The sequence below is a fragment of the Culex quinquefasciatus genome, chromosome 3, assembly GCF_015732765.1.
Source record: "Culex quinquefasciatus strain JHB chromosome 3, VPISU_Cqui_1.0_pri_paternal, whole genome shotgun sequence".
Lineage (NCBI taxonomy): Eukaryota > Metazoa > Arthropoda > Insecta > Diptera > Culicidae > Culex > Culex quinquefasciatus.
The window spans coordinates 133,052,152-133,078,018 of record NC_051863.1 but is presented as its reverse complement, the minus strand read 5'-3'; the positions used below and the strand labels follow the sequence as shown (position 1 = coordinate 133,078,018).

Here is a 25,867-nt window from a genome sequence, read left to right as displayed (position 1 = left end):
AATGAACTGAAAAAGTGAAGAAAAAACATTGAACAAGTACAGAGTACAGAAAAAAAAGGAAGAAGGTGCGTCGGCGGCGGCCAACGCAAATTCAACGACTGGCGCGCGCCTCTCCGCGGATGATGACTAATGCCAAAGACTCAAACCACCGCACCGGGAAGGAACCTTTCCGTCGTCCGGTCGGTGAGAGGAAGGAAGTGGCCGTGAATTCAGCGTGAGCAGCTGCTGCTGCTGTAGGATGGGTCCACCAGAAGAAGAAGCCTTTGGTGGTGGAGCCTTCCCAGACAGACAGAGGTTCGGTAAGCGTCGGAGCGCCTTCCCACTCGAACAGACAGCAGTCGCCAGCCAGCTAAGGCGAAGGGAAGTGGGGTGAAATGGAATCATTTGATCATCCATAAAACAATATTTCAACAATGTTCCTTCACTTCATACAAATGTAAAGGCTGTCCATATAAAAGTGCTTTCCAAGTATTTTTGAAATCTGTATCTTCTGAAACGTCAAATTCCAGGTTATTTACAATTTGAATATCTCATCTGCTTTTTGTCTTAACAAAGATGTATCCTATAACTTTGATAAAAAAAATCTTCAAAGACAAAAAATTCTCTAGACCAACCCCACGAAAAATTTCGATTCACCTCGCAAAATATCGGGGAAGATCCTCTATTTAACGGTGCCAATTATCAGACATGCCAAATTGATTATCTTCAGTTTGTTCTACAAAACACACTGTGAGAGTGTTAATATTTGGCATGAGAACCGAGGAAAATCTAGGAAAACTGCCTCTCAATTTATGGGAGCGTTCTTTTATTACGTAACGCGAAAAATTTGAACTTTTAACACAAAATTTCGTTACAAAATTTAAAAATGTTATATGGAGTTACGTAATACAAGAACGGTCCCTATCTTTTCAATGCTCGGTGGTCCAGATCGCAAAATTAAGTTCAAAATGTATTTTCCGAAAAAGGTGAAGTTTTGGAGCTTTGGTGCCTTTAGAAGAGTGGTTGCAAATGGAAAAAGACAACTTTTCGTTTGGTTGAAAATTAGAGTGGTTCACGATTAGGCTAATTTCAAAAATTAACTTTTCAGGAATATTTTTTGATCTTTTTTTGCCTTCTAAAAAGATTCAAAGTCAACTATATGTTTATCCATGTAATCAAGCCCGCTTAATTTGTATCTGCCCTCAGAGTGTGTCAAAATATCGTTCTTTATTGGACATATTTTGGGTTTTCATGTAAAATGATCATTTCGAATGCAACATGGCACTTAAAATTTGGCCTTTGCCATTTCGAGAAATTTATGTTTGAAATTTACATCTTTTTTAACTTAAAATGGTTGTAAGTTGACCCTTAACGGTGCACATCAACCAAAACTTTTGCACCCAGATTTTTGTTACAGACATTTTAGTATCTTCAAAACTACGGAAACTATCGATATATTTTTGTATTCATCCCCTAAGCTACTATTTCCATAACGATTTACAATAAAATTGTCAATTTCTATAATTAAATTATTCTAGGATTGGGTCCGTGAGTTCAACATTTTTAGAATAAGAAGACAACAACTTCCTTGGTTGTTGTGCACCCTTTTAAGTCCAAATTGACTTGAAAATGAAAATGTTTGCAGTGATTCCACGTCAGTCAGTCAGTCTCCAAATCAAAAGTGCTCCGATTTGGCTCAAATTTGGCATGGAAGTTAATAAGAACCGTGTTTTTTGTTTGGTAATTGCTTGGTGCTCCTATCCGAAATAGGGTGGTCCAAAAAAAGGCGTTTTCCGTCGATTTTCGCAATAAGCATATTTAAAAAAACATATCTCCTGAACCAGTGTTGGCATTCTCGCACCCTCGCGAGAAAAAAAATCGTCTCTCTCGAGTTCTCGCCGTGAGTCCCGAGCTTCCGAGAGAAACTCGCCGATTACCCGTTCTCTCCCCCGCTCGCGAACGGGCTAGCTCGCGAGAATGAATTGCCCGCTCGCGAGAAATAAAACGAGTTGGCACCTCTTTACCATCGTGTCGTTCGCATTCATAAACCTGTTAAACAAATTGCTATCTTGGAACGAAAGACTAGCACGAGGCGCTCGCGGCGAGAGTGAGCACGCGAGAAAGAAGGCGAGCACGCGAGAAAGAAGGCGAGCGCGAGCGAGAAGAGAAAAGGACTGCAAGTTCTCTCCCTCGCTCGCGAGTGAGAAAAGCTTTCCGTCTTCTCACTCGAATCTCAACACTGACCTGAACGGCTGAACCAATTTTAGAGCGCCATGTTTCAAAAGAAAACTTATTAGTTGGGCCTTTAAGGTAAAATATGTTGAAGTTCGAAAAAACTAGCTGAATATTTGAAAAGGTCATATGAAAATGTTATTTGCTGATTTGAAGGTCCAAAGAGCTCATATATGAAAATATTTTTAATGATTCCTTGTAATATTTTACAAAACATTTCCAAAAATTGCGAATATCGATTACCACGTTTCGGAGATATGATATTTTGAACATTAGAACTGGGTTTTGTTTTGACGCGCCGCAAGCAAATCGTGAATATGACGAAAACGGGTAAAAATCAAAAAAAAATCTCTATAACTGCGATATCTTTAAAATTTCAGCAATGACCAGCGATGGAAGAATCTTCATCAAAAGAAAAAAAATCGACGGTCATCATGAGAAAAAATCAGAAGGGAACATAGCTCTCCTCTCTCGCGTACGAAACATCGGCAAAAAGGAAACTCAACTACCGAAATCTGGGGTGAATCGGGACTACAGTCTGAATAGGGACATCAGTTTTTAGAGTTCTTAACCAGAAAAATCAAAATATTGTGCTTCAACATGGTTAAAACTGCTGTCCCAATTCGCCCCATGTGTCCCGATTGACCCCAGTTTACGGTACTACACTTGTAGGTGTAATGTCACACGTCGAAATATGACCTGTCCCTTTTTGTAGATGACCAATGAGAGTAAACAAAATGTAAGTGTAAGGAAATTCACCAAAATTCTTCAACACATTGATTTTCTTTGAGAAGTTTGGGAATGATTTTCTTTTGCGTGTTTCGCCTCCTTTATAGAAGAACTTAGAATCATACTAATTTAGAGTGATCACAGATATTTTTAAGGTAATATTTGTTTGTATCTCCATTAAGGTGTCCAGAATACGGGATTTTTTCTCAAAACCTCGCTCCACAAGCTGAATATTGTTCCTTGAGCTATTTTATGACTCTGGACCAAATATGACCAAAATCGGTCAACATTTACCCATTGATACTTGAAGGTGAAGTTTGTATGGGAAAAATCAAAACAATGTATGGAAAACTCAATTCTCATACGGTTTGGTGTGCACAGTAGCACAAGTAGCGCACACACAAAAAAATATTTCTGTAATGACAAAAGTAACTCACTTTTGAATTAAAAAGTTGCCAAAATTTGCTGGAGGGAAAGTTTTTTTCTTGTTTTAAAAATGAAAACTTTTACTACTACAGCCAAAGTGCACTTTCATCCAAATATTTCCAAAAGTGAGATCCTTATTGAAAATTTAATGCTCTACAACTTTGTAGAACATACCAAAGCCGTAAAACTCGATCCTGAAAAGTTATTAGCGATTAAAGAAAGTAATTTCAATGGGTTAATCTGGTTTTTGCTCAAAATTTGCACAGATGTTTAAAATAACCCAAAAAACTGTTTTCCGTTTGCAGGGGGTTATTTTTTCTGGGCTCCCTAATCTCCATGCTCCACAACCGTAAAAGTACTTTTGATTATTTTGTCAGCATGTTTGATAAATTTCTAGACTGAATTGTTTAATGTATAATCTTTGTAAAACAAAAATCAAAAGTCCGTTATACCCCACCGCCAATCCGCCCCTACGCAATCGATCGCTCGCTAATTCTCAGTGTCATCTTGGTTTCTTACGTGTTTTTCCTTCCCTTCTCAGCGCAAGCGAAAACTTTTCAGCAAACGAGGTGGAAACAAACGAAAGTGTGGAGGAACTGGAACCACTGCGCAAGGATCGTGTCATCACCAAGAAGAGTTAAAAACAGTTCAGGTTTTTTTTTGTTTTAATTTCTCATGAGAATTTTTTTTATTAAAGGTTTTTTGCAGGCCCTTTTTTGGGCCGGATTTTTTTCATGTGTTTTGTTTTCGCTTTTTTTCGCATATACTTTTTGTCGCATACAATAATTTATTATAAATACATCCTATCATTTCGCCATACGAGATAATAATACAATTTTTCCGTCTCCCATGTGAAAATGAATGCGTTTCGTAGTTTTTTTCTTTTTTTTTGTAACTGTTTCAATTCTATACTGGCAGTGTTTCAAGTGTGTGTGTGTGTCTATTTGAAGAGAAAGCACATCGTTCTTAACTTTTCTGTTGTTGTTTTCGTTTGTACTTGTATTCTCTCTCTCACTCTCTCCTTCCCTAATTACTACCCGATTAATTTTCGTCTGATTATTCCCTGGCTTGCTGTGATGGTTGTGTGATGTTGACTTTTGTTGTTTTTTGGTTTACTTCTGTTTTTGGTAAGGCAATGTAGTGTGCGACGTGTGCAGGACGTCTATTGGTGGATGGTCAACGCAAACATTTTCCCGGGGATTTTTCTTTTTTTTTGTTTTGTTGTGGACGAGCAATAAGTTATTCACGTAATAAAAATAAATATAAATCTTCTTTGGCTTTTTCCTAATAAAACAAGAAAATAATAATATAAAGACACATAAAAACAATTAGGATTGTGCTTAACAGAATCGATTCAGCGATAACAGTTTTGTTGGGGACGTTTTTTACTGTTTGTTTTTTTTCTGTTGGCTGTTTTATCTTGTGATTGCATTACATTTGACGAAAAAATAATAATAAATAAACACTTAGTTCTTTGTGATTAATGACTTGAATAAGTTGAGTGTATTTCTTGATTTTCTTTTTTTGCTATAGTTATTCTTTTTTTTCGCGCTTTCAAAGGTCGGATTTACTCAGGTTAATTGAATAATAATAATAATAATCGTTATAATAATAGTGTTTTTCATAGAAATTTGACTAGAATTATTGTTTTCCTCCTTTAGCAGTGTAATGATGCAGTATTAATAGGATTGCTCGCTGCGCGTCAAACTTTCGACATTGTCGTTTTTGACATTTCTTTTCTTTTGACAGCTGCGCGCAGTGAGGTTAGGTGAGTTAGTGCACGCTCATCTAATGTTGCGCAGATTTCGTCAAAACTTACTCAAAAATTTGTTTTGAGACAAATTAATCAAAATCTGACAATTGCCTCAGTACTCAATTTTGAGTAAATGCAATTTCAGCGAAATCTGAGTAAATTTAGATGAGGTTCTAAGTGTAAATGTACAAATTCGCGAATTCGCAGCGCAAAAATTCTCGAAAAATCGTGTCGTGGAGTTTTGGACTCGAATTGATTAAATTCCTATAAAAAAAGTATTTCACATATTTACAAAGCACCCAACGTGTGTGGTTGCCTTTTACTGGACTTGAACGGGAGATCATCTCGGCTCTCTCTCTCTCCGATTTCACCTGATTTTTCAGAGTTCTTTTTTAATACGTTTGTTTTTATTTGCTAACTATATGATCATCGCTTGATTTTTCAGGTGTTTCTTTAAATGTCATATACAGTCTTTGGTATATCTCGGGATCGAGGTGGAACGCGCTCGGGGATTTCGATTTTGGAGTGCGGCTGCTTCGTGGTGTAAAAATTGGATCGGATTGCTGTCAGTTCGATTTTTAAATATTTTTACAAAATAGATTATTGAGAATTTTTATTTAAAAAGATCGCGCTCAATCAAAATAACTCATTTCAAAGTTGATATTTTGTCAAAGTCTACTTGCAGGTCCAAAATTAACCAGAAATCGAACTCGAACCTACCCAAAAATGAGTAGTAATTGAGCAAAATGACAGATTTAAATTAATTTCACTCAGAGTTCAATGAAAACTGAGTGAAATCGAACAAATTTGACATTTGCCTCACGAACTCATTTCTGAGTTGGTCTTGAAATTTGATGATATATGAGTAAACAAGGATAACCGTGAAAATTGATGTTTTCAACCGGATTTAGGTAAATTTTTCTCAAGTTTGGTTGAATTGCCATAAAAAAAGGGTAAACTTCACTCAAAACTGAGTAAACATAAAAAATCAATTAAACATTTTTGACAGGTTCGATTTTGACCTTTCTCTGTTCTAAAACAACTCTGTGATTTCAAATGACATTTGAAACGTCAGTTTGACAGCTCACTTCTGTGGACAAATGTTAAGACAATTTGCGCCATCTGCTTGAATAAAAACTTCAAAAATCGGATGAATATTTTTGATTTTTAACTGCAGAGTACAAAATTTTGGCTTTGCACCAGTAGTTCAAAATTTGTACCGGAGGTACAAACATGGTTAATTCACTTTATTGAATTCACGGAATTACGTATCTCTCTGTTTTGGAGGGCAATAAATTCACTGGCAGCCCCCTCTCCCGCTTCGATAGCCGAACTCGTGCGTTCGCACTCGCTTTCTCCAGATTAGGTTAAATATGTAAACAAAAAACGAAACGAAATAAGTCTATACACAAATCACAACTTTTCTCCTTCAATTCCGCGCGCCCCCTTCCCTCCAATGTTTGAATTTTATACTCAGAACTTCCGGCCGGCGTTCAGAACGCCCCCTGAGATCCGGTGCTTCCGAGTTCTCCGTGAACGCGGCACCGCGTTTAAAATCCAAAATTGTTGAAAAGTCGCTGCTTCAGTACCTGTTCGCCCTCCTCCTCCAGCCGCTGCACCGTAACAGTGTTGAGCAGGTTGAACACCACCGCGAAGATGGTGCACGCCGCGTACACCCCCAGCGCCACCCACCACAGCAGCTGTTCGTGCAGTTTCTGCTCGAAATTCTTCAGCACCAGCAGCCCGATCGTGAGGCCGGCGAGCGCCCCCGTCAGGTGGGCCACGTACGACACCGAGGGGGCGCCACTCTCCGGCTCGACGGCGTACCGCGAGTAGATCGCGAAACCGACGTCGCAGGAAGCTGTTGAAGAGAGGGGAAAGAAGGAAAAAAGTGAGGTTAGAACAACGCGCCGGAAGGTGTGGAATGGGTGGGGGGACTTACCGAAAAGGAAGATCGCCAGCAACCGGATGATGCCGTACTGCATTTGGCGGTAGTTGAGCATGACGTTGGCGAGGTGGGCAGCCAGCAGGGCGTACACGCCGCCGCTAGCGCCAACGAGGTAGACTTCCGGGTCGAACACGCTGGTTCCTGTTAAGAAAAGAAAGGAAAAGAGGTTAGTTTAAGTTTATTTTTAACAAAACAGTCGAAATTTGCAGAACCTTTAACGAAAGGATCTCAAAAAAGGTTGACAAGCGATCGCGTTGCGACTTGGCGACTTTAAAATGCTCGAAAAGATTAAAAACATTTCATTAAATGAGTTTCCACCAATAAATTAATCATCTTGGTAGAGCATTTCATCAAACGTCAAACTGTCAAAACAATGGCTTTCATTTCAGTGTTATTTTCACTCAGATTTCGTCTGCTTTTAAACCTACTCATTTTTGAGTAGATTCGAGTTTGACGAAATCTGAGTAAAAATATCACTCAAATCGATCAAAAACTGCTAGCTTTCAAGTTAATCGATCAAGTTTTTCATGGGGAAAGCGTTTAAAAAAGTGACAGCTCTTTGTTTACATTATGAAAAGTGCGACACACTGACTTGGAAAAGATCATTTTAGAATGTAATTTGAACTTTTTGAGAAACCTTTTGCTTTTGAGTAGGAAACGAACAATTTTGACACCTACCTAGCGATCCAGCGAGCACCCCGGCCAGATAGACGCAACCGATCCGAGTTGATCCGTGTACCATCTCCAATGGTAGCCCAACTAGGAGTTGCACGACTAGGTTGAAGCCGAGATGGAACCACCTGTTTTCAAACAACAACAAAAAAGAAAATTTTGAGGTTAGTTTCGCACTTTTTGGATGATCACAACTGTCAAACTTACCCGGCATGAAGAACCATGTAGAACAGAAACCGCCAAACTTCGTGCCGCTTGTCCGGCCGGTAGATGAACATCGAGTCGATCGGAACCGGACCGGCCGGATCCGCCTGGCCGGACGTCAGCGTGTGGTACGTGAAGAAGCCCAACTGCAAATAAGAAGGAGAAAGGCGGTTTGAGGTTAGGTTTTGTCGCGCGCACAAAAACAGCTGGAGAAGATCGATCTCTGGCGCGCGCGCGCCGTGGATTCCGACGACGGGCTGTCGCCCAAAGTGGATTCCTTCTCCCTGAGATCATTTCCCCTCTGCGAGAAGAACGGAATGATCTGCATGCTCGCGCCGGAGTGATATAATAAAAATATAATAAAAAGGAAGGGGGTACATACCTCAACTAATGTAACTAATATCACAAATAATGGAGGCGGACAGCATGAATAATTGTCTGCATAATATTTTCGATCCCGCTCTTCGGGGAGCACTTCCATTGCAATTACGTGCACCATTCTGGAAAAGAGAGGAAGAAGAAAAAACACGAACATGAGCGATAAGTGAAAAAAGAAAACGTTTTATTTCACTCGGTGCTCATACACACTTGGCAGCGCAAACAGACATGAAACTGCGAACAATTCAAACACAAATTTGAGTTCACCAGGTTAGCGTTAGCGATTTTGACAGTTCGACCCGGTAAGAAATCGCCAAACCTACTCGTTTTGAACTCAATTTAGAGCTCGCCAGCGCGAGCGTTAGCACTTTTGACAGTTCGACCCAGTGAGAAATCGACCGACACTAGCCTGACATCGAGCGTTTCACGTCCGCTTGTCTGCGCGTTCTACACACACATGCTTTCGCCGCGCGGAAGAGCTGTACAAATTAGCATTCAAAGCAGGGTTCTCGCGCTCTTACCTCTTGAATAATGGTGGATCTTTAAATATCAGATGAAAATCGTTCTCCGAACAAACTTCACGATCGCGATGATGTACTGCACACTTGAAGCTACGCGACCGTTTGCCACTCATCTGGAAAGGAGGGAAGAAGAAATGGAATGACATTAGTGATTATGGTTCCAAGCTCTGGCGGTGAAAAGTGGGGCCAACCCTGGGACCCTAAGCGGGGCACACAAGAAATCGTTTAACATAAAACTGCAATCAAGCGATGTAATATTTTTATTATTGCCATTATGGGAGAGCGAGCGCCGCCGGGGTACAGAAAAACACTTTGGAGAAAGTATAAATTAAAATAATTAAAATATTAGCTATTGTATTCCGAAAAATCGAGCTCATCAAGGGAACCTCGGCGCTCATTTTCCCTAACCGCGCGCTGAAAACAATTGTGCGAGAAAAGCGCTGCCGCTGCCGTAACAATCGAAAATTTCCGAGAAAACAGCGCGCATTTAGCTGCGACTCCGCGGTGGTAGCTCTTATTTTTTTAAGAGCCCAGTGCGCGCCTCATATTAGATAATTATGGGCACTTGGGGCCCCGAAAACTACCCCCCGAAAAAAAGTGCGCTCGCCCAGATGCAGCAGTAAGTGAAATTGTGTGATTATTGTTTTGATGACGCTAGTTTCGCGCGAAGATCGGGGCGCCCAAACAATCGGCTCATTAGCTCAGAAAGTGGCCCGCTGACGTCACGCGTTACGAGGTTCACGAGGGGAAACAACTCGAGTTTTGCTGTAAAATTACTCATAGTGCAACGATTTTGACAGATTGACCCAGTGAGAAATTGCTTGGTTTGGCCAGACACGAGCCCGACATCGAGCGTTTCACGCTTGACTTCACGCTTTTAGTTGATTTTAGTGAGCGTTATTATACATTTTGTTCAACGTTACTATCAATTGATTTGGACAGTTCGACCCAATGAGAAATTTCATGGTTTAGCCGGACACAAGCCCGACATCGAGCGTTTCACGCTTGATTGCCTGCTTTTGGTTGACGCGAGCATAACAATGATGCTCAAGGAGCATCGATTTTGACAGTTCAACCCAATGAGAAATGCCAAGTCTTAACCCGACACGAGCCCGATATCGAGCGTTTCACGCTTGACAACGTAGTTTCTCGCAAGAAACCCGCTTTGACAGTTCCCCGAATGTTGCAGCATAATTACGGCGACGGTGCACACCGTAATTAGGGCGCTACGCGTCAAAAAATGCTTCGGGCCGCTCACGCAGTGGAAAGTAATGCACCCACCGGGAAAGAATGCGGTCCGCGTTCCGGTTGGGCTGACCGCGGTACCTTCTGCCGGGGGGTTAATTAAAATCTGCTCCTAAACTTGCGGCCGCGCGCCACTGAGAGGTTTAATTACGGACTCCAAGCGGGCTTTATTAGTGCGGGAGAATAACTAGAACATTTATTTTGCCCGGTAATCTTCATAATTGATTACAGTATACAATAAACAATGGCGGGGATTAACGGAGGGAAGGTCGAGGCCGCACATATGTGGGGGGACGCAGCGGCGCGTTTCGGAGGCGAAATTGACGTTTTGATGCGTTTTAAAATCAAGATAAGCCCCCTACCGGGGCAAAACAACAACAAAACGCGTTCTGCGCCGCTGACGCGGCGGAGCCGTCAAAAAAGGCCTTTTTGCTTTGAAGTAGCTCGCCTTTTTTTTTTCGTCTAATAACCGGGCAATTATGACATCAAACGTTCTAGAGTGCGCGAGCGCGTCCAGGTGAAGCCTCGTCAACCACGCTGATGACGCCCGATTAAAGTGTCAAACAATGTGTACCGGAATGACACTTTAGTTTTGCCGGTTGACAGCTAGCAAACAATCGGCGCGGTTCGCCGAAAAAAACACCGACTGACCAGCCCCTTGTCACCCTTGCGGGATTGTAACCAAAATTCAGCAGGCCGTGAAATTACTTCAGCGGCGGCCGGAGTAGCTATTGTTTTCACGATGAGTCGTGGAATCTGGCGCCGGCGGTTAATTACGCCGAAATTGGGCGCCCCAAGAACATCTTCCAATTCATGGCTTCACACGCTCGCGCGGTTCTCACCGCCGTCAACCTGCCTAATTGTGCAACGAATTTATCGCGTTGAATAACTCATAACCGCTAAACAGCGAGTTGGGGCGCCCCTTGCGGTGCGCTGTCAAATTTGACGTTTCATCAACTAGAAGAGTTGCCAATGTTTTGACACTTGTTCGAGGGGTCGTTCGCCAAAAATTTGCATTCTGGCGGCCATTAAACTGACACCTCGACCCTTCGGGTCGTAACAGGTGTCGTCAACCAACCTTAATCTTGTGCGTGTCATCGTGGCCAGACCGCGCGCGTGTGTGGGACGACGAGGAGTTCCTTGAACCTGTCTGTGCTTCGACTTTCGGTCGATTTTTAATCGCTTCAGCTGGTCGACCTGCTCTGCAAAAAAAAACGAGGGGCCCTTCGGTTGTTGCGCTTTGCTGCGTCGCTCTCCACGCTCCAAATTGCAGCCAGTTCCCAGATGGTGAGCGCGCGGTGGCGGCCCCAGAGCAAAAAATATGTGCAAGTGCAGAATTCCCCCGGCGCGGTATTTAGCTGTTACCCTCGAGAAGGTTGTTTAATGGGCAAGAGGTGGCCCTGTCCTTTACCTCGCGTAGACGCCCGGGTATTAGGAAAAGCGCACAGAATTGTATACAAATTGCGAAATATTTATTATAATAAATAGCAACAAAACGTTCTACTTGGCTGCGCACATTCCAGAGCACATCTCGAGTCATTTTTTCCCCCTCTCGCGCAAACCTTTAGCAGTGGGGCCTATTGTTCCGCGGCTCCCCACGCTCGGAGTCGTCTTCTCAAGCGTCACAATGTGACGTCACACGGGAGAATCTCACGAATGCCTAGGAGAAATCAAGGTGATAAAATCTGGCTGTTTTCTCTGTTAAATAATTCATCGACCGTGTGTTTATACCCCGAGGCCCGTCTTCCCCTTGGACTTGGCCTTACGGGTCCAAGAAAAAGGTCGTAATAAAAAAAAGAAGCCAGAACACGGACACCGAGGAGGAAAATATAATTTAAATTCATGTTGTTCTTGTAATTTCAATGAATTTTATATGTGTTTCCGGTACGGCAGCTAATCGGGGTCTCGGGTAACGAGGGGTAAATTCTGAGAGCTGTGTATGTGTGTCGGCCAGGAAGCCCGGTCAAAGACAACCACAACAACAACAACAAAACAAGACGTTAGAGGAGGAGGTGAGCAGTTCGATACCTATTAGGCGAACCCGGGGAGGCGCGCGCACAGGTCCACAAAAACACAGGTTACAACCGACGAAAAAAAAAAACACAACAAGCTGGAAACAATACGAAATAATAGCGTTCTCATCAATTAATTATATTATTTCTCGGTTAACTCCCAGCTCGACGTTCTCAGCCTCTGTGCTTTTCGATGTGATGAGAACGAAGGGAGTCGAAAAGAGGTCGGACTCTCCAGGCCTTAACCTCGTACAACATCATCATCATCGTTCTTTTATTGAAACAATTAGATCAAATCTTGCGGATGAAGCGAGCAGCGCCCTTACGGGAGTGGCCCAAACAACAAGCCAAGCAGGTCAGCGATGATAGCCCGCACACGCCTTCCCTGTTTTACACCTGCAGATTTGCACCGCCTTGCGCCCCAAAATCCACCGGGGCGTAATCTGCTGTCGGACTTAACCTCAAATTATAAGGCAGCGATGCGCCAGTTTGCACCTGCGCGCGCTCCCACGTAGCTTTTCGAAATCGACGACGTAAACAAACCAAACTGTCAAACCGATGCGTCACACTTGATAAGGGGAAAACTACGCCGCGTCGCGGCGTTGAGATCACCGGATAAAGTGGACCTAATTCCGCCACTTCCCGGTTGAAATAAGCAGCTTGTTTACAAAGATTTGGACGCGCTCGCGCTCGCGAGAGAATCCGATTTGAATACAATTAGAACACGGTTTCCGATTGCAATCTGACAGCGCTCGCGTAAAAACATAACCTCGAAACGGAAAATTTTCACACCTCAACACAGGTAATCTTATTAGGGGTCCGTTTTCGACGGATTGCGCGAAGCGCGAGATCTCCGCGATATTATTTATAATTACACCTCCGCGCGATCGCGCGGGAAAGTGCAATGTAAACATTACATAAACAGCCATTTCCTGTTCTACTTTTTGCGCGATGGCCTCTGCGAGGCCGCCGCCAAAGCGGTATTTAGGCCTCCCCCCACCGTAATCACTTCGGCCTAGTGAAATAGAAATCCGAAAATTAAATCTTGCCTGCGCGCGCTCGCGCGCGCCAAAAAACAACAGTACAATCATCAAGTTCTGCTTTTCTCCTCGGTGCACAGCGCAATAGGTCAGTCGGTGGAAATTAATATGCTAAACAGTTTAATAGTGGTTAAACAGCTCATCGCCGGTGCATAATTTCCCACTCCCCCTTCGGGGGCGATTTCGGTAACCCACTCTGGAAAAAAAAGCAGACGCGAGGTTTATGGTTTTACCCAGCAAAGTGTTCCGATTTCGGAGTGGAGCGCCCCTCGATTTCGACACGAAACGTCAAGTAGGCCCTTTGCGCGCTGCAAGCGCGTGACAGTTAGCCCCTTTGGGAAAGTCAGACGCAGCTTCGCTGCGCAGCTGTCAGCTGCTGTTTTGTTTGTTTTGAAATCGTAAAAAGTTTTGTTGCAGGGTGGTAAGTGCAAAATTGCTCCGTCAAAAGTACGCCAACCTGGAAAAGACTGTATACACGGTGACAAACGTCTCCTCTGTGACATCGGTTCCAGAACAATGGCACGCACATTCCGGCGAACGCCGTGGTCACATGATGACCGCACGTGTCGACTTGCTGACCGTCGTAACTCCGCAGCAATCAAATTACCTCTTTAACAACAAACGAGCTCGCGTTGCCGGAGTAGTTTCCAGTGAAATCGTTTTGATTTGATTACACCACGAATCCGACTTGGGGTGCGCTACCGCGCCGTGAGGCCAAGCATAAACAACTGAATTAACACGCTGGAACCCCGCAGCAGCATGTTCGCGCACGCATTCTTTAATGAATCTGGCTGGAGAAACCGAGCGAGTGGGTACAAAAAAACGAAAGTCGTGTTCCGAAACCCCTTGTTTCGTCGTTGTTTAATCGATATCAGAGTTCGACCTTCCCCGCGGAGGAACCCGCGAGACGACGCCAATATGTCTGACGTGTGTCGAGAGAGAGACGCGAAGACTGGAGGTTCCCCCGGCTTAATGACCGCTCAATCTCGGCGCGACGCCGCAGGAGGGGATCACATTTCAAGTGGCCGGTCGACGGTTTGTTTATCCGAGGCGTGCGTGCACGCACCTCGACGAAGAATTGTTTACCACCAGAGTGAGATGATCTCGTTTCACGGAGTTATGGAGTGTGAACCCCTTGCGGGATTAACTACCGATGTTTACAGTAGGTCCGAGCAGTTAATAATAGCGCAAATAAACGGTGGCCACTCTCCGCCAGGAGGGTCCGTCAAACGGTGCGTGGGATCCCGGCGACCTGAACGAGAACGGGTGCAACATTGTTGCCAGTCGTCGTCACCGCAATTTATCTTGCTCCGCTTCGCACAATCACCTTATAAATATAAACAATGCGGCAAGGCATTCCGCGCGCCATCTGGTTTCGAGCGGCAGTTTTTGCACGGAGGCTTACATTTCTATTATTCCCGAGGGCAAGACGACGACGGCACGACCTCGCCGCTGTCGCAGCGGTATTTCCACAATTAATTTCAATAGACATTGTAATGCGCCGGTGAAGCCGGCAAGAAAGTCTGGAAATTAAAATCTTTCCCGGGCTAGTCCGTCTATTGAATAAAATTATGGCCCAAACAGGATCCCCGTGACGCGTCCTTTTATATAAACTCCGAGGCACTGCTCTCATTTGAAGTCCCGACCGTGTGCATATTTTGCCTTATTTATGGAGCTGGCGGGCCCGTTTAGGGCCCGCTACCGTGATTCTATTGTTTCCAAGAGGCTCCACGGAGCCTCGACGAACCTCCCCGCAGGGGAGGCCATTGACTCTGTGTGAGAAAACGCCAATTGAATCCCACAGATTCCCGGCCACGAACCCAATTTTGACAACGTCATCTCCCGCTCATTGTTGCGGCCAACTCGCGATTAAGTCGTTTCAGAGAAAATTTGTCGCGCATCCGACTAATTGCATAATTTCCTCATTAAGACGCGGGCAGATTTACGCGCGCCGGGAACGGCTCCGTCATTCATAATCTTAATTGATCAAACGGCCGGAAGACGAATTGAGTGCGCGCGCTAGTGGCCGCACGGAGGCGTTGCCGTCGTCACCGCGACAATGAAGCGACATTTCATCACACATTCCCGGTGCAGGTCATTCATTCACTTGCGGAGTACGTCCTCGGCGTCGTCTTCGACGACAGCGGAAATAGCGACTTACTGCGCGCGGAATGTCAACGATTTCGGGAGGTTGCCACCACCAGCAAGCGTCGTCGTCTAGACGGCTGCTGGCTTCCTTTAATCTTTTCGCTTTCGTTTTGGCAAACTGCCAGCACTTAATCTTGGAGGGGTTCTCGGAACATAGACGGGCGCTGAAGATGGTTCAGACGTCATCAGACGTTTCAGCTGTCATTTGATTTTGATCCGTTTATCAACACACCTCAAAAGCCGTTTTGACAACTCGAGAGCTGTCACTTGACACGCCTAATTTGGACTACTCAAAATTGCGTACTTTTCAAGCAGTGCCGCGTCCGGAACGTCACTCCTCAACAAAGAACCGCGCAGAATGCGTCGCAGACGCGAAAGGAAAGCGGTTTAATGTTTCATGACAAGACATTTCCGCAGCATCCAGACGGAATGCTCCGCGCAAATCTCCCCGTGGAGAGAGCCAGAGGGAAATCCGCGGGGACTTTTACTTTCCGTTCGTTCTTTTTTGGCGTCTGGCACCCGGCGCGTTCTTCCCATTCCAGTGTGACGTCACGCGGAAATTTATGACCGAGATCCATCGCCAGAGCGGCATTTGTTGGCAGCGCTAGACACGATTTGTCATTTGAATAAACGAGCCGGAACGGCGTCGTCGACGACGAGGGCTGTCGGATGCGACAAGGTCTCGGCCGGTTGTGGAGTAACCTTGGCATTGGGATGGTACAAAAGGTGCGGGAACACACGTGGATAGCCGGACGGAAACGTGAGCTTGCAGCTCATCAAAATTCCGTAACGCCCCTCAATTTTTTTGGGGGGGGCCTCCAATGTTTCACTGTCAGCCGGAACATAAACTATTCCGGCGGGTTTTGACAGTTTGCAAATTTTGAATAAATTCCCTCCGTGCATTGTTATGAACAACGTTCTCGAAATTCCATTTACTCCGCAGACTTTAATTTATCCGCCAAAACGAACGCTCGGAAAGCGATATCGCTCGGGTAACCGCCCACTTTATTATTGTTATTGAATACAAGACTCTGCAGAATCTGCAGCTGATCCCGGACGCGCGTTCCCAGGATCCGTATGCAACGTGAATAATTATTCCCGAAACCTCAGAACCACCAGAACCGCGCGCGCGCATCTTCCGCCAAGAACAAAACAGAGCCATTCCAATTTATAATTGACTTAATTTATATTCATCAGGTTTATTTTCTGACGCCCCTCCCCGAACCTCCGTGGACATCATCCCGGTGCACACGTTCCCAATTTTGGGCAACCGGAGCGCGAGCCCCCTTTTTTGGGCACGCCAGACTGCGGCGGCGCGTCCGCAGATTACGTACCATATTAAAATTAACCCATTCCGGCCTCTGATTTATTTGGAGATTCTCGCGTCCTTCGCGCATGGTGCAAAACAAAGCGTGGTCTCTCTGTATCAACCAATTTGCAATTAATTTTGAGAATTCCATTTTGGGAATTCCACTCCCCAGAAGAGAGAGAGAGGGGGTGCAGGGGGACCGAAAACATGCAAATAAATTGCGGTGTAAGTGCACGCGTGTGAAGATGAATTCCGCGGTGCCGACGAGCGGCACGGAAAGAATCCGGTGACAGCAGCTTTGAAGTCGTGCCCGGTAGGAAATTCGGTGAAATGGTGCTTGTCGGGCCGACAAGCGCTGGAGATGTCAAGCGTTTGACAGCTGTTTGTTTATCTTATGCACGCTGATGTAGAAAGACTCATTTCTGACGTTAGCGTTAGCTGATCTGACAGCAAAATTCGAAAATGAGTTGGCGTTAGCATTTTCTTTCCGTGCAACGTTGCCGCAGAAGGGCGCAGCCCTTCAGGCTGTTCCTCGACCGAAATATTTAAATTTAATATTACAAAATTTATGTATGCAGCAACATAAAAGAAGAATGCGCGGCGAAGCTCCGAAAACGGTGTGAGAACCCCGCAGATCCGGAATTCTGAGCGCTTCGCGACAGGCGCCAAACGCCTGCAGGACACACATCAGTCGTTGGCCGGCGAACCTAGTTGGGACCGCCCCTACCCCTTCCCAACCCTCAAAACTTATCGTTATCGCCTCCAGGGTAGCTGCAAATTCGCGTGAGGTGCGCGCACACACAGGTGCAACGAACGCCCCGGGTGCTTAAAACCTGCATCGTGGTCGTCGGCGAACTATTCGTCTTCCACGAGACCACACCTGGACCTGGTGGAGGTGGGCCCCGGTCAGTAATGGCCGTTTTGCATGTCTGGACAATCGATTGGTGCGCGCAGGGCTGGAGGACGAGACGATAAAATCCGCTAGCGCCCCCGTTTTGTACCGCGGCTGCAATCCTTTTAGTGGAGAGGACACCCTTAGCGAACCCGGCACGTGATTATTGAATTATTAAAAGTGCACTAATTATAGCGTGGCGCGAGCGCGCTGCTAGTTGGGAGTAAATTGATCTGTCAGTTGTGTTGCAGTTGACTAGGAGTGTGGCATCGGGATCAAAGAGGGTTTACAATTACTGTTGTCGATTGAAATTACAAGAAATCGACACGTTTCTGTGAAAAAACGGCGAGTGTTAGCTAACGCTACCATTGAAACATTCACAAATGAATTAACTAACGAGACCGGAAGACTCGAAACGTGAAGAAGAGTGAGTTGGAGCAAACTACCCAATTTTGAGTCGTCTAGTTTAGGTGCTAACGCTTCTTTTGGAGCACTAAGTCGAGGCGTTAGCAACATAGATTTTCAGTTGGTTCGTTGCAAAAAAATCGCTAAAATTTGACGTTTGAATGTGGGGGACTCAGATTTGAGTTTGCAAATGGAACCGCTAACGCTCATCGCCGAGACGCTAACGCTTAGCTTATCAAGCCACTTTGACTAATCAAGCCACTTTCATTCACAAATGAATTAACTAACGAGACCGGAAGACTCGAAACGTGAAGAAGAGTGAGTTGGAGCAAACTACCCAATTTTGAGTCGTCAAATTGAGGCGCTAACGCTTCTTTTGGGGCACTAAGCCGAGGTGTTAGCGACTAAGATTTTCAGCTGTTTCGTCGCAAAAATAGCAAAATTTGACGTTTGAATGTGGGAGACTCAATTTTGAGTCGCCAAATGGAACCGCTAACGCTAGTCGACAAGTCTAGACGCTAACGCTTATCCTATCAACCCACTTTGATACGAGATTTAGCTTCCATTTTTCGAACAAACCAGCAAATGTCGACCAAGTCGCCAAGTCGCGATCGCAATCTCCGAGCACTCGACTGTGTTGGTGCAACAACGCCGGGAAATCGATTCCGACTCGAGAGCAAAAATTAAAGGGGGCAACTCGCGCATCATCAATCATTATCTCCTGAACGAGGCAGGCCGGCAGGACTCGGGACGCTGGCAGTTCGTCGGGGTGGCTGGTGTAATAAACTTTTATGGCCCTCCGGGGGCTGCTGCAGCAACTCCCGAAGACCAAGGTACACATTTAGGTTTGCCGACGCGATGAGATGTAGGCTGCGTTGCGTTCGGCATAAACGATTACGATAACGATGCCATTTTGGGGGAGCTGCCGCTGCTGCTGCGGGAGCAAACGATAATGTCTTAGTGGTTTTCTGGACGTAGAGAGTAGGGGTCCTGGAAAATTGATCCCCGAGAGTTCCGTATGAGTTCGGTCTGACTTTTAATTAAATGTGTTTATGGAAATATTTTAATTTCGCAAATTCCACAGTCAACTCTCCGCTTTGTTCCCATTCATCATTAGAGGGGCCTCGTTTGCTCACCCAGTCGAGTAGATTTCAGTGTTTTATGTGTGAGAAGTTATTATTTTTTAATAAGTGCAGCGCCGATCCAATCTACATAAAGACGATACGGTTCTCCCCCCTCTTCATCAGGCCGAGATCATCATCTCGTGTGCCATAACTGCGGCGGCTACTCCTGCTGGTTCCAAGGACGGCACGCAACCGGCTGCTCTCCTCGCAAAAACCGATTAGATTTTAAACAGCGTTAAACCGTATTTCGCCTAAAGCGCCGACCTGTGCGCAATAATTTCACCTGGTCCGATCTCCGCGTTCTCCGTCGTCTCCTTCCCCAATATTATTACTAAAGATACACATATAATATAACGATGAATGTAATTATAAGAAAAATAAATAATCTGTTTCTTCACGTTCGCTCCGCTTTGGGCCGCTCGTTCTTCCGGGCCTCGGACTTGCACTTTTTTTTTCGGGGGGCCCCTCAGAAATCCCGGGTCATCTTGTTATTATGCTCCTTCTTCAGCAGCAGCCGCAGTCATTTTGCCACATTCCTTGCACCTATTAATCTCCCGGACTTCCCGACGAGGACCCGTGCATTGTTGGGTCCTTTTGTGAAAAATTTCTAACAATTATTCTCTCGCCGGAGAGGACTCGCGCGAATTATTTTCGAGCGGCGGCCTTACGTCACGTCGGGTGACTCACGAAACTGATTCCCACGCTCACTTTTAGCGGGCGCGTACCCAAATTTGGGTGACCGCGCGACGACCGGCACACTCCTTTTAATCAAGTAATTAGACGGTGGTCAAGACTGGTTCAAAGTCGTCTTTTGAGTACACTGAATCTGCATGACTCAAAACTACTCATTTTGTGACGGTTACGATGATCTACGCAATTTTGAGGCGTGAGCGTTAGCAGGATCAAGTGCTAACGCTTCTCGATTTTAAACAGTTCTGCAAACGTCACGGGGGCAGGTGATCAACTACCCAATTTTGAGACCCAAAAATGAGCGTTAGCAGGATCAAGTGCTAACGCTTCTCGATTCTGACAGTTCTGCACCACTTGAAGGCACCGTTGAGTCAGTCTACTCGGGGTGCACGTGATGAATGATCGCTAGACCCCGCTAGAGAGAGAGAGTGAGTGGCGGCAGTGTCCTCGACCGGCTCTGTCACCGGTCGATCCTTCTCGGAATCGATTCAGCAACGGGTGCAGCCAAATTAAAGGTTTACCGTCGTTGGTGACTCCATCGAAAAAAAAAAAACCAGGGCCCCAAATTATAGCCTTCACCGAGAGTGAGATTCCTTGCATTGCATCACAGCGCAGACGATCGCGCCGGAATGCGAACACCGCGCGCGCCCGGTTATGCCTCTGATGGAGCCCTGTCAAAGTGTCAACAAAGCGCGGAATGCGCAGGCGGCGGCCGCTCCACGTGGTCGTTCGTTCCAGAACTCCCGCGGGAGCGTGAATACACAAATTTACCTACTAATTACCACCTTCAATTTCTCGGGCCCCATCTTTTACACCAGTTTCGTAAATATTATTACTGCTGGGCAGTGTTTGTCTTCTTCACCACCTCACTCGCTTTAGAGACTTGATCTGTGGTCTTCTTGGCTCCTCTTTTGCCTGTATCCATATGTTTATTTTCCAAACATATGAGAGATACTCAGATGATCATCAGTTGCAGCTATTCTCCACGCCGCAACGCGGCGGTCATCTTGTTTATCTTTTTCTAGTCCCCCCCGTCGGACTCCACGCAGCCCGGTTCCCTCATTTTTGGCTATTAGCAGCACCAGCTGCCCATTCCCGGTGCTCGCTGGCAAGCTACCGGCAGAAGTGTGATCGGGCGAGCACGATCCCTCTTCTACAAGTTGATCGACACCTAAAATTGAGTGTCATGTCAACAAACGTCAAATTCGAGCAGTTTCGACGCGAGCTGTCAAATTCATACTGGAATTCGCGACGATTTCGAGCGTTTGCCGGAAGGTGTACGACGAGCTCTACTCGTCCACGTTAAAAACAACTCCTCTTTGGGTGTACAGCCCGCGAGCTGCCTCGCTAGGCCCGATCGTGTGAAGAAAGGTGTGATGAAGCGGCTCACCCGGGATGAATGCTTTGCGCGCTACACGTCTCTATTACGCCCGGAGGGTCCAACCGGTGGCCACGCGTAGAATAATTTACGAGACGCTGTTACTGTCACATGCCCGGGCGCCCAGCCCAGCGTTTTATTTATTTATTTGTCTCTTCGTGGGGACGCCGCGTCTTCGGGAAGATCGCAATCGTGGCCTGCGCGGATCATCCGGTGATTGACAGTGGCGTTAAAGTTGTTTATTAGATTAAAGCCGCGCGGCTAGGTCGGCTAGGGATCACCCGGGAGAGAGAGAGCCGCTCGCGCACATAATTATATTGTGTTTTGCCCTCCCCGTTTTCGCATTCCTGTGCGGAGGAAGCTGCGCGGAAGAGGAATCCCCGGCAGAACGTGTACGACACCCATAAAAATTCCTCAAGACAACGCCGCTTAACACGGCGGCGGTCGGTTTGTTTTGGTTTTTATGGCACGAAGGGGGAGGTCTGGGACCCACGCCGGGTGGCACAGTGGAAAAAATGGGTAGCGCTTCTTCGAGAGTTGGATCAATAGAGGAGGTGGTTGAGTCTTTTTGCAAAATTGATTTTTTGATGCATTTTTAGAGGTTTGGTGAAGGTTTTGGAGTTGTGAGGACATCAATTCAAACTAAACTGTTTGCTTCCCGAAGCTTTGAAGTTCTAGCACTTCCACGACAAAAATACGGATCGAAGCGATGTCCCCACTGTTTCAAAACCTTCACGTGAACTCTACAAACCCTCTGAGCACTCAACAGCCTAAAACGACACAGCCGTCTTCGATATTGATCGACTTTTCGAAGAATCGTTTGAATAACTACCTCAAAAAGCAACTTTTTCACAGTGCAGGGAACCCACAAGAACAAACCAAATCGTCAATAAACGGCCCGAGATGCCGGCCATACTTTTGTGTAATATTATAAAATATAGCAATAACAATAAAAGTGTTTGTATTAATTTATTTGAAAGATTCCTGCCGAGGCATCTTTATTGCATTGCATAACACACAGACGGTCGTCGGAGCATCTTCATCGCGCGTTGTCGATCAAATTAGGCGCAGCATCGCCCGGACCCTAAACAGGGTCAATAAAGGTGTAAACTCGGAATCTTTGGACGTATTTTTAGGTTACGTCCTGCCGTGAGGTCGGTATCTCCTTGGAACATCCCGCGCAGGATTACGTCACCGGACTCGAGACAATCGTCGTCGTCGTCGCCGCCGCCACGAGAACAAGAATGATAAATGACCTCTTTAGAGCGAGAACGCGGAGTTCAGGTTCGGGACAGGGGGACAAAAATGTCGCTTAATTGTCAGATTGTGTGGGCGCGTCCGCGTCTGACTTGGATGCAACACGTTATAAATTTCCAGATTCTCTCGCTCTGTTGCGACGACGAGGAGGATGACTCCGACATGTCAGCGCGCTACCCGCTAGAGTTCACCATAAATTTCAGCCTTTTTTGACCGATAAAGACCGGGCCCGGGGTCTCTCGTCGGCGGTGGTCTACAAAACCCCGCCGTAAAATCACGCTCTCGACCACCGCGGGCAGGTCATTTAAATAACCAGGGGGAAAACGGCCTTTAAAATCGATTAATGGTCGATTAAGACGTTCCCGAGGGGTAATCCAGACATAGCAGACTGGTTTGGGAGCGCCCCCTCCGGGTTCATTAAAGCCCGGGAGGTATCCGGACGACGGCACGACCACGACGGTCAGTCACTGTCCGTGTTGCGCTTCTCGAGCGTCTCTTAGGGTCTCGCTATCTGGAGGTGAAAACGGAATTAACAAACACTCGGATATTCGAGGAACCCCGCGCTCGCAGCCTCTACAACTTAATTAAATTCGTCGGACTGGCGCGCAACAGTCAAGGACACCCGATCCGGGCCAGACATTAATGACACTGCTGCCGATCTGCGCGGACACGTCAATTAAGAGGAGTGCAGAAAATTCGAGGGGTATGAATCACGCGCTTTGAAGTGTCAGGGTGACAGTTCGAACATTGCGAGAAGGCGGGCAACAGGCGGGCAAATCTCGGTACCTCCCACCTCGACGGTCCCACTTAAGACCTCAATTGGATGCGCTCGCGTGTTCTCGAAACGGTGAAAAAGAGCAGTCAATAAAGTCAGGAGGGTGGGAGATCTCCGCGCTCTAAACCTATAATAAACAAATAAATAAATTTATACAAAAGAGATGATACCGTCCAATAATAATATTGGAATAATAAAGAATAATACCACAAATCGAGCAAGAGAGCGCGGCGCGCCGTGGACCACACCGCTTTACGACCCGGCTCTGCTCGCCCGCTCGCAGACCAATCATACGAACAAGCAGTAAAAGAGGAGAGCACGAAAGAACTTATCCCCGAGACCCATCTACCACGGGCCGCCCAGCATCTCCGGCGGCGCGGCCTGGACCACCAGGTGATACTCATTAATTCGTTAACACAAAAGTACAATATTTTATTGAGAGAAGGAGCGAGCGCGAGCTCGCAAGCTCGCCAGACACCCAGGAAGATCACGCCGACGACGACGAGGATCCCCCGTCGGACAAGTCACACTTACTCACCGCGGAGACCTTCGGGAGGAGCGCCAGGTAGCCCGACCCGAGACGACGCCCGAGATCGAGACGAGAGATTCTGTTAATTAAGAAATATACAAACAATCTGAGCGGGCGAGCTCGCGAGCGCGATCACTCCCTCGTAATTACCGCGTTGACTCACCCGGGCGCGATGTGACACATGACCCGGGTGGGTCATTGAGCCGGGATCGCTCAATTACGGGCACGCGCGATCGCGCGGAAAAGAAAGTGTGGGAAAAAGTGTGCGCGATTTTCCGAGGTCCGAAAATTGCGGTAAACAACTCGGCAGCAGGCGTTGCATAAGTTTTGAGGTTATGTATGAGCGTTAGCGTGCGCGCGCGCGCTGGTAAATTGAATGTTATTGCCCGCCCGCTGTGCAAACAATAAGAAATTTGACGTTTGCGGAAAACGTAAACAATAACAATTTTGATCGATTTTGACGTTAGTAAGAAACGTAGCTCTGACATCAGTTCGAAATTCCGCTCGAATTTGACGTTTGAAACCCCACTAGAAATGTCGACTTCTCTCCCGACACCAGCTCGATGTGTAGAGCAATCTCGTCAAAAAAGATCCCACCACAGCTACGCGATCGCTCTAGTAGCACTTTTCGGCAGCCTAATTGCTTCATCAAGCCGGCGAGGTCAGCGAAAGCGATCCCGGGTTGAGTAATTGGTCACCATTAATAAAAAGCTCATTTTGGTCACGACGATGATAGAACCTACCGCTTCCCAAGACTTCCCCGGGGGTAATTAATTGCTAGATGATTTATCCCGACGAATGCTTACCTGAAAAGAGAGAGAGAGAAAGGAAAGGAAACCATTAATAGCTGGATTTGTCCGCGCGGGCGAGGATTCTGTTTACTTTTGTGTCACACTCTTTTTTTTGTCGAGAAAGTCCAAATCCCGGCAAGAATGTACGGGCGCGCGAACGCGCTCGACTTCTGGGAAATTAGGATCAGCCAAGCCGGAGTCGACAAACTAATGACAAAACGAACGACGAATTAGTCGTCGTCGACGACGACGGGCAGGTGAGAAAATCTCCCAAATTGGATTAACTTTTCCCTTTTTTTGTTGACGTTTGATGGAATCCAGAGTTCCCGAGATGAACGATTTGCCGTAAGTCGAAATAATTGTGTGTGTACTTTTACAAATAAATAGGCAATTCAGCCGTGAGGAGACCCGGAGGCGGCACCGCTTTGACGTTTTCCATGGGAACCGATGGTCCGCGAGGTAAGAGACCCATAGGGAACCTCGAACACGTTTATTGATTCGTTACCCTTAATATCGATAATTTAATAACAGCTGACAGAACGAGCACCGGGGGCGGCAAGTTTGTTAGCCGGAGGTTCCCGTCCCGGGAACGGGCAGCCAGAAAAAAGAAAACAAACAAACAAACCAGCGACCACAGACTCCCGGCTCCCCCCTCTCAGCCGACCCCGTGTATATCGATAATTTCACGCTGAAATTATCGTACAAGAGCGAGAGTTTTATGAGAACGAAGTGCCGAACCGCGCGCGGGTACTCTGTGTGGCGAATGAGGTTATGTGCTTGTTTACCGTTCCTATTAGCAGCGGTTTCCGAGCGGTAGCGGGCGTTCTAGCCGATCCTAGGACCTCCCGAAACCAGTTCTCCGCCGGGGAGAGAACTCCAACCAGCTCGCGCAGAGCGAGGTGAAAAAGACAACAATGCAACGGAATAAAATCCAATAATAATAAAAATATCTTAAAATAAACATAAATTATTCCTCGTCTACAGGCCAACCTGCCCCGGCGGAGATCGTCCCGGGTCCGCCACCTTGGTGTCCGCCACGGGCTGTGTGTTTTTGTTATAATTTTACAAATATGCCACCCAAAGGCGCTCTGCGCGCTGGTGATATCATTGTTCTCATTGGCACCTCACGCCACGATCTTCACGGCCGCGACGGTTCGTTCCAGGCCGTCCGCCATCAATTCCCACGCCTTTGAACCTGAGCGACGACGACCGAGGAGGTGTTTTGGTGTATGCGCTTTTATTGTTACACTTCGTCGACGTCCCAGTTTGGGGGGGGGCCAAACCGGTTGACCACCACCGCGGTTTACGACTCCTTCGGAGTCTGGCAGGATTAGCGTTATCGATTCGTCTTGTTTGGGAGCTGTAATGACCCCGGACTCCATTACCGAGCTTTTCTACGCTTTTGGGGTGAGACCGGTTTGGTCCTGCCG

General features: G+C 46.4%; 1 protein-coding gene across 2 annotated transcripts in view; it reads right to left on the bottom strand.

Moving 5' to 3' along the window:
- Positions 1 to 4,118: 4,118 nt before the first annotated feature.
- Positions 4,119 to 25,867, bottom strand: part of LOC6035466 (protein rhomboid) — a 157,190-nt gene continuing 135,441 nt past the window's right edge. For both annotated transcript variants that reach the window (XM_038263014.1, XM_038263015.1), the window contains 6 exons: positions 8,843 to 8,955; positions 8,326 to 8,443; positions 7,947 to 8,089; positions 7,746 to 7,867; positions 7,062 to 7,208; positions 4,119 to 6,980 (listed from right to left, as the gene is read on the bottom strand). In XM_038263014.1, coding sequence (XP_038118942.1) covers positions 6,670 to 6,980; positions 7,062 to 7,208; positions 7,746 to 7,867; positions 7,947 to 8,089; positions 8,326 to 8,443; positions 8,843 to 8,955 — 954 coding nt within the window. In that variant the 3' untranslated portion in view covers positions 4,119 to 6,669. The remainder of the gene's footprint in view (positions 6,981 to 7,061; positions 7,209 to 7,745; positions 7,868 to 7,946; positions 8,090 to 8,325; positions 8,444 to 8,842; positions 8,956 to 25,867) is intronic.